Source organism: Triticum urartu, chromosome 5A, assembly GCF_056163025.1.
Source record: "Triticum urartu cultivar PI428250 chromosome 5A, HENAU_Tu73, whole genome shotgun sequence".
NCBI lineage: Eukaryota > Viridiplantae > Streptophyta > Magnoliopsida > Poales > Poaceae > Triticum > Triticum urartu.
Genome location: NC_141877.1, coordinates 610,642,724 through 610,651,816, shown reverse-complemented (window position 1 = coordinate 610,651,816; position 9,093 = coordinate 610,642,724). Strand labels below are relative to the sequence as shown.

The following is a 9,093-nucleotide window of genomic DNA, read 5'->3' as shown; positions in this document are numbered from 1 at the left end:
CCAGCCGGTTCCAGCTGAATCGGCCGAAGGTGGTCCGAATTGCCGGGAGTAGCTACGAGGGTCGGAAATGCATGCTTTTTGGCGACCGTCCGTAAAATAGGGTCTACTTTGAGATAGACATGGAATGGCGACGTTTGGGGTGCCCCTCCTTGTAGCCGCTTCACGAAAAACGCATGTCTTTTGCATTCAAAAAATGAAAAACGGTTTTTTTTGTTAAACAAGTTGGAACCTCGCTTTGGCAACATTGTTTGCCATCACAAGACGGAGGCATGCGCCCAATTTGGGCATATTTTCAGAAACTATTCAACGGATGTGGCCATATCACTGCTAGTTTGGCTAGAAAGCCATGAATCTTCGTTCATGGTAGGTCGTTTTTGATAACACTTTTTCAAGAAAAGCCGGTATTGCAAGTTTAGTATTTTTGCTAGTTGTTAGGCCACATTTGATGATGTGACGCGGAGGTCTCCCATTTTTTTGATTTTTTGAATTTTTTACGGTGTTTTCAAAAACCGGCCGATTTCGTCGCGGCGACCGTCCGTGGCTAGGGTTTGAGCCGTGCAAATCTATTGTCGATTCTGTGATGAAATGCCTACCTGTGAAGCTAAAAAGCATTTTTAGTGAAAATAACAGGCAAGCTATGGAGGAACCGCAGTTCAAATTCTAGCCGGTTCCAGCTGAATCGGCCGAAGGTGGTCCAAATTGCCGGGAGTAGCTACGAGGGTCGGAAATGCATGCTTTTTGGCGACCGTCCGTAAAATAGGGTCTACTTTGAGATAGACATGGAATGGCGACATTTGGGGTGCCCCTCCTTGTAGCCGCTTCACGAAAAACGCATGTCTTTTGCATTCAAAAAATGAAAAACGGTTTTTGAATTTCAGTTTTGCTAAAGCACATCTAGATGTGCCATAAGTATTGCACATCTAAGTCCTATGGCATTGATCTTACGTCGAGATTCTTGTGGATATTTTCCTTTTTCTTTTTTCTTTTCTCTTTATGCTTGATTCACTCACTTAGATGTGCAATAACTAGAGCACATCTAGATGTGCCCTAGACACACCCTTTGAATTTGTACGGTGTTCTCAAAAACCGGCGGATTTAGTCACAGCGGTCGTCCGTGGCTAGGGTTTGAGTCATGTTTTTAGCATTCTAAAAATGAAACTTATATTGTTTCATACATGAGCATGCACAAAACCCCATAATTTTATCTTTTATCCATGAGCATGCATAAAAAATTTCAATTCCCATCAATTACCAAACTGAATATTCATTGTTAAAAACATGACTTGTTTAGATGACACTGTCATAAAGCATCCATGAGCATGCACAAAATTAAACCTGACATACTTAACATTGACATGTTCATATTACACTAACAAGCTTAAACCTAACATGCTGAACACCTTCTTAACACCTTCACTCCTCCTTCTTCTCCTTCATCAACCTGATGCGCTCAGAGTGGCGAATCCCAACGCGGATGTACTCCTCTACCATAATTGGCATGGTCCTGTCGCCAAGCTGTGGGATTGCAGGCGCCGCCACCATCGCGATGTCGTCGTCCGCCACCACCATCACGAGGTCGTCGTCCGCCACCACCATAGCAAGGTCGTCATCCGCCACCACCATAGCAGGGTCGTCATCAGCCACCACCATAGCATGTTCGTCGTCAGCCAGAATAGGCTGCTCCTCGTCATCCCCGCTCTGCTCCTCGTCATCCCCGCTCTGCTCGTCATCCCCGCTCTGCTCCTCATCATCATCCCTGCTCTGCTCCTCGTCATCCCCGCTGCTGCTCCCATTGCCTGGCCAAATGCAACAAAGTGTGAACATGGTGTTGTCGTCGTGCAGGTAGAGGAAGCCAAAAGGACAGGAAGAAGAGAGGCAGAGAGCTTACTGGCATCGTCGTCGTGCTGGTAGTACATGCGGCACGTGGTGTTGTCGAACATCTTCACGGTGAACATGGCGTCGTCGTCGTAGCGGAAGACAAGGAAGTACCCGAGCTGTAGCTCAAGGGCGCGGGCGAAATGCTCCCAGCCGGGCCCTAGGTACATGTGGCCTTCACCATCAAATACCACCAACACTTCCCACAACCTGTGAAGCCAGCTGGCGGCCTCCCGCAGCTTCACTTTGTGGGGCTCACGGCCGGCGAGAATATTCGCAAACTTGTCAGGCAGCCTCTGCAGCGAGGGTCAAGCAGTGGTAAATTGTGGCAATCAAGCACTAGACAGCAGAGTGATGATAAAGAAATGAGTGATGATAAACATACCTGCCTACTGCAAGATTTCTCAATTACGATCTCGAAGAACTCGAAACCTTCCAAGCCAGCCATCTCACTTATCTGAAAAGCAGCATTGTAAATTAAACAAGCACATCAACATCAATAGCATAGTAAACTAACACTAAAACAAGCACATTAACAGCAACAGCAACATCATCAGGTGACCACCAACAGCAACAACACTAAAATCTATTATAAATTGACCAGAACACAGCAATATAAATTGACCAGAACCATATCTACTATAAATTAACCAGAACCATATCTATTATAAATGGACCAATAGTGTACAGCAAAACAACAGTTTCAATATTACAATAGAAAGAAGTCTTAGGTTTATCAAGCACAGCAAAACAACAGTGTGACTGAAGAAAATTATAGCAGGAAATACTTGATGCATCTCAGGTTTATCCAGAAAATCTTAGCAGTGCAAACACCTAGATAGAATTGTATTTGTACACATCAGAACATAAGCACCAACATAGCAGTGCTTAGCATGATCACATTGTATTTGTACACCTACATAGTAGTGCTTAGCCACTCGGGTAAAACATTACAAAAAGAAAAACAAATTAGAACACACTAGTGTCTCACGGCCTCAATATAATCCTCTTGCTAGTTGCTTCAATGCAACAACACATCCATTTGTTTGTGATGCCTCCAGTTTCTCAAGATAAAACTAGCAGCATCCAACATGCTTTGGCATTCATCTCTTGATTGTCAAAATAAACCATACAGAATTCCACAAAAAAAATTCACAGACCACAGCCCATGATTCTAGGCAAAAGAAACAACAATGTGTATAGAGACAAGCTTCTTTTTCACTTAATATTCAGAATATGCCAGATACACCCAAGGACAAACATGCATTACAACTTATCTTAAGAGAATTAACTACTGTACAAATGCAGTTCATATGTACAAATGGACAATGAAGCCCTGCTATGACGACAACACTGGATGATGAAGGACAACACTGGTTAAAGCAAGCCATAGTAATAACTCACCTCCAATGCTATATTAGCTGGAAAGGAGCATCTATCTATTAAAGAACATCTGTGAGGAAACATAATCCAATCCCTAATAATCCAACCCTAATCTAATCTAATGCAGTCCCAATCAAACCCTAACCAAATCAAACCCTAATCTAATCCAATCCCTATCTAATCTAATCCAATATAGGCGACGGCAAGAACCCTAATCTAACCAGTAGCAGAAAACTAATCCAACTAGGAAGGAGAGAGAGAGAGGAAGGATGCATACCTCGAGAGAGAGAGGAAGGAGTCGGCGGCGGTGGGGAGGCCGGCGGTGGGAGAGGAAGGAGCCGGCAGCGGTGGGCGGCGCCGTGGATGGAGAGGAGGAGCGGGTCGAGTGGTGAGAAGTGGGGAAAAGAGAGGCAGCGGGTCCACTTATCAGCGAGTTTGGTGTTTGCTACGTGACTGGTTTGATATATTAAAAAGGGTGGGCATAGATTACAAAACCAACAGCCTCTTCCTAGCCCAGTGGTCGAAACACAGTGAAATAAGCGCACGGTCGTGGGTTTGAGCCCCCGCACGTGCATATTTTTTGGCCACGCGCATATTTTTGGTAGCTTGGGTACAATAGAAAAATGGCCCACTTGTCAGCGAGTGGGTCGAGTGGTCCACTTGTCAGTGAGGTGTGTGCTTCATACTTGACTAGTTTGATATATTCAAAAAGGTTGGCATAGAGTGGAAGACTAATAGCCTCGTCCTAGCCCAGTGGTAGAAACATAGTGAAACAAGCGCACGGTCGTGGGTTCGAGTCCCCACTGGCGCATATGGAGAGAGTGGAAGACTAATAGCCTCGTCCTAGCCCAGTGGTAGAAACATAGTGAAACAAGCGCACGGTCGTGGGTTCGAGTCCCCACTGGCGCATATTTTTTTGCTCACAATGAAATGGGTTCGGTTGAAGCAAAATTCAGTTAAAATAGCATCTTCAGTTCTGACCAAAATTCAGTTAAAATAGCATCTACAAGACAACATTCTGACCAAAACAATTACAAGATGATCACAACAACTACTAAATGATCACAACAACTACAAGACAACATTCTGACCAAAACTTGAACTAAAGATGTTCATAAAATCTTCTGTATGATCATTTTGCAATCTTTTGCATTACAAGACAACATTTTGACAGCAAGCATAACAGCTACAATAACATCTCAATTCAGGTCAAAACAGCAAGCATAACATCTCAATTTTGCTGCTGGAATCTTAAAGCACTGTGAATCAGGATAACTACATCACTATTGCTACAACCATCAGGATCATCATCTTGCTACAACCATCAGGATCATCATTTTGCTCCTAGAATCTTCAAGGAATTTTCTACCTGGAGAGAAGATTGATCACATCAGGTCACCAGTCCCATAGATACCAAAACAAAGAACATTAAGTAATAGTATTTACCTTTGCCAGTCCATTCGCTACTCATCATCGTCGATACGAAAACAAGGAACTCTATGCCCACTCCTGTTTTCCTCATCATCACTACAATATTGCAGCATAGTATGATCAGTCCGGTTTTCCTCATCCTCACTTTCATGTCCATCCTCTACCACCTTTCTTGTTTTCTTGATGCCTTCAACTATTGTAGCACCAACGATCACACGTTCCCGGTCCCTTCGCACTCTGCTTTGCACCGGAACTTCCATAGAGTCATCATCAGCTTGCAACGGAACTTCTGTAGAGTCATCATCTTGGTATGTTAGTCCACCATCACCGGGGCCCTTTTCCACTTCAGTTTCAGTCACACTCCACAAGTGTCTGTGCTGAAAGTTTTCCACAACTCGCCATTTTCCGTGCAAAAGAGTGTCTGGCAGATAAAACACCATTGTTGCTTGTGTTGTTAGAATAAAGGGATCACTCTTATACCAGCACCTTGCAGTGTTGATGCTTTTGAAGTGGCCATCATATTTGACAAAAGAGTCTCTCCTCTTCTTGCTACCAAGCTCAAACCAGTCACAGCGAAATAAGACAACAGAGCGATGGATGCCTCCACTAGAGTTGTACTGCAACTCTACGATGCTTCTCAACTGACCATAGAAGTCAATGATCTCACCATCATGTGACCCCTCAGTGACGATTCCACTATTCTGTGTCTTCCTTTTTTCCTCGCGGTCAACGGTGTGGTACCGGACACCGTCAGCAATGCATGCTGAATACACTCTCACTCGCTTATCCGGTAAGCATGCCAAAGCAAATAGATCATCACTGACCTTCTTCTCCTCATGCAACTTTCCAATCTGCACAAATAAACCATTTAGCAAACAATGGTATTTAACAATGGGTGAATAACACAGAAAATATAAAACATGTGGCTAAAGATCTTACATGATTCTTAAACCACTTAGCAAACACCTTGGCAACCCTTTTATCAACATTGATATTGCTTTCTTCCTGATTTAACTCTTCCTTGCATTTCCTGCAATGCCAACAAAACATGTGAATTAAAACATTAGGCTGGTGCCAACCCAAGCAAAAAAAAATATATAATGAGTGCACAAGATATAACGTACTCGACATATGGTAGAACCTCGGCGCAATTGCTGAGCACAAACAAAACCATCTTGTCATACTCATCACCAGCCTCCAAGTATTGTGAGGCTCCAAGAAAGTTCACACCATGGTTGAAAACAGAGACATCACCACTTTGCGAATCAGACCGCTCTCTATTTCTGCCCGGCCGGTTCCATCTTGTTTCCACATCACCAAAGTATCTAGATCAAAAAGTCAAGCACTCGTCAACGACATATGCTTCAGAAATAGAACCTTCAGGTCTTGCCGTGTTTCGCACATAACGCTTACAAGTAAGCAGCCTTCTTTCGATTGGGTACATCCAACCGTATTGCACAGGGCCTCTAAGCATTGCCTCTTTGGGTAAGTGCACCGCCAAATGGACCATCACGGTGAAGAAAGCTGGAGGGAAAATCTTCTCGAGCTTGCAAAGAATAATTGGGATTTTTTTTTCAAGTCTTTCCAAGACAGTTAACTTGAGGGTTTTGCAGCACAGTTCTCTAAAGAAATTTCCCAGCTCAGCAACCGCTTCATATATATCCTTGTGCATGATTCCTCGGAGGCCCGCCGGTAAAATCCTTTGGAGGAGGATGTGACAATCATGGGTTTTCAGTACTGAAAGCTTGAATCCATCAGAAGTAACACACTTTGCTAGGTTAGCAGCATAACCATCTGGAAATTTCACGCCTAGAACTAACCGTGTCCTTTGTCTTCCCTTCAACGTTCAGAAACGTCCCTAGCAGATTCTCGCATATGTTTTTCTCAATGTGCATCGAGATTATGCCTTAATTTCATATCAGCCCAGTATGGCAGGTCCCACAAACAAGACCTCCGGTCCCAACATTGACCTTCCTCACACTTTCGTTTCTTCGCCAGCTTTCCTGGTCTCATATCTTTCACCTTTTCAAGTTGTTGCTCCAGCTCTTGTTTAGTGAATTCAGCTGGCTTGTCACGGGTTTCATTCTCACCATTAAAATCTTTGCTTCTTCGCCAGCGATGGTTTCGGGGAAGAAAGCGGTGGTGCCCAATATAGCATATCTTGCTCCTTATTCTCTTTGAGCAAGGGTCTTTGTCACAATGGACACAAGCCTGATAACCCGCTGTGATCCTCCCAGACAGAGTGTGCAGAGCCGGGAAATCATGGATGGACCATATGATCGCAGCATGTAGATTGAACTTTTCTTCCAGAATCAAGGCATCGTATGTAGGTACACTAGTCCAGAGCTGGAGCAGTTCTTCTACGAGGGGCTCCATAAAGACATCAAAATCCTTTCCTGGAGAATCTGGACCCGGGATAAGCAATGACATCATGAAGTTGGACTGATCCATGCATGCCCATGGTGGCAGGTTGTACGGCACCACAAAAACTGGCCACATGCTATAAGACGTGCTCATGTTCCCAAACGGATTAAACCCATCTGTGGCAATGCCAAGTTTTATGTTCCTTGGATCTGCAGCAAAATCTAAATGTATACGGTCAAACTCTTTCCATGCCTCTCCATCCGCTGGATGGCTCAGCTCATTGTCCATAGGTTGCCGCTTCAGCTTGTGCCACTGTACCTCACGCGATGATTTCTTCGAGATAAACATCCGCTGCAGCCTTAGTATCAAGGGAAAGTGCCTCAGTACCTTCTCCGGTATTGCTTCTTCCCATCAGCATCTTTCCACCTAGATGCATTGCATTTTGGACAGTTATCATGCTTTGCTAAATCCTTCCGAAACAAGACACGGTTATTTGGGCGCACATGTATTGACACATAACCTAACCCCAGCCTGCGGATTATGCTCAATGCTTCATCATAAGATCTGGGAACACAACTATTAGGGAATTGCAAGCTCAAAAGATGGAGTATTTTTTTTGACCATGAAGACTGCAGGGCTTACACCCCACAACATTTTATTAAAAATAAAGCAAACACATACAGGGTTTCCTCAAGGTGAGGAAAGAAAAAAAATAACAAAGAAAAAAGAAAGAAAGAGGAAGAAAAACTATACAGGGTATGGGAGCACTATACCTATAAATTACAAATAAACAAAGGAGACAAATAGGAACTCTCCTCAAGGAGGAAGAAAATCAATCCACTTAAGAAGGGCGTCTCTAAATTTCCGTTTTATTCGGTGGGAGAGCAGAGTGATATCATGAATGAAGCTATTCCTCCATGCCCTGAAAGAGGGTTGAATGTTCCTGAAAGTTCTATCATTCCTGATCTTCCAAATATTCCACCAGGCCAAGAAAACCACCTCCCCAAAAAAAGGTTTGTTGAAATCCTTCCTTGCATGATGAGCAATTTCCACCATATCGTCGCTATTTTTCCATTCAATTTGTAGGTAGTTCCAGACTCGAGCACTAAAATTGCACTGGAAGAACAGGTGATTTCTGTCCTCCAGAGCTCTAGTCAGACAAAGAACACACTCAAGCCCTTCATTAATTCTCCAATGTATCCTCTGAATCACGTCCGTGATGTTAATCCTGTCCATGATGACAAGCCAAGCAAACATCTGGATCGACGTAGTGCAGCAACTTTTCCATATCCATCCCAGGATGGGGTTTGAGACCATTGGCTGATAGACAAAATCATAAAACTTTTTTACTGTACTCTGATTTCTTGCCATGCCTCCATCCCCAGTGGTCATTAGATTGATTATCCAAATGGAAAGACCCCATTAATGAGGAGAGCTGTTGCGTTTCTTGGAAGGCTTGTTCAGTCATAGGCAAGTAGAAAAGCTCCTGAAAAGAACTAGCCTGAAAAACTTCCTTGACTGAGAGGTTTTTGTGGAGACAAAAAGAAAATAGCCTAGGAAATCGCTCTTGCAGAGGAACCGAACTGTTCCCAATTTGCCAGTAGTCCGACCAGAACTGCACTGTATCTCCACTATGAACATCAACCGACGTAACGGCTCTGAAATTATCCATCAACTTGCATACATCTTTCCACCAAAAGGAGCCACAGAGAACAGTATCATGTGGAATCCTTTCAAAGTAGTAAGAATCCCAAACTAATTGCACCCAGGGCACATCCATCTTATTATAAAATTTGCTGAGGTGTTTCAATAAGAGAGCATCATTCTGCAGTCCAAGGTTTAAAATCCCAAGCCCCCCCTTTGACTTAGGTCTACAAACAAGTTGCCAAGCCACCAGTGAGTGACCCTTTTCCTGACCATATTTCCTCCATAAACACTGCCTTTGGATTCTTTTCAATTGTTTTAAAATACCCTGAGGAATGGACAAGCTACAAAGGAAAAAGATAGGCAAGGAAGAGATCACAGAATTGACTAATTGCA

The 9,093-nt window shown here is 43.6% G+C and overlaps 2 protein-coding genes across 2 annotated transcripts; both read right to left on the bottom strand.

Moving 5' to 3' along the window:
• Window positions 1–1,317: 1,317 nt before the first annotated feature.
• On the bottom strand, window positions 1,318–1,955 carry LOC147973339 (uncharacterized). The gene is made up of 2 exons (XM_087524964.1): window positions 1,889–1,955; window positions 1,318–1,796 (listed from the first exon to the last, which is right to left on the bottom strand). Exons 1-2 carry the CDS (start codon window positions 1,953–1,955, stop codon window positions 1,414–1,416), a joined length of 450 nt encoding a protein of 149 aa, XP_087381090.1. The 3' UTR covers window positions 1,318–1,413.
• Window positions 1,956–4,721: 2,766 nt separating this feature from the next.
• Window positions 4,722–5,863, bottom strand: LOC147973338 (uncharacterized). The gene is made up of 3 exons (XM_087524963.1): window positions 5,814–5,863; window positions 5,629–5,719; window positions 4,722–5,540 (listed from the first exon to the last, which is right to left on the bottom strand). Exons 1-3 carry the CDS (start codon window positions 5,861–5,863, stop codon window positions 4,722–4,724), a joined length of 960 nt encoding a protein of 319 aa, XP_087381089.1.
• Window positions 5,864–9,093: the final 3,230 nt, after the last annotated feature.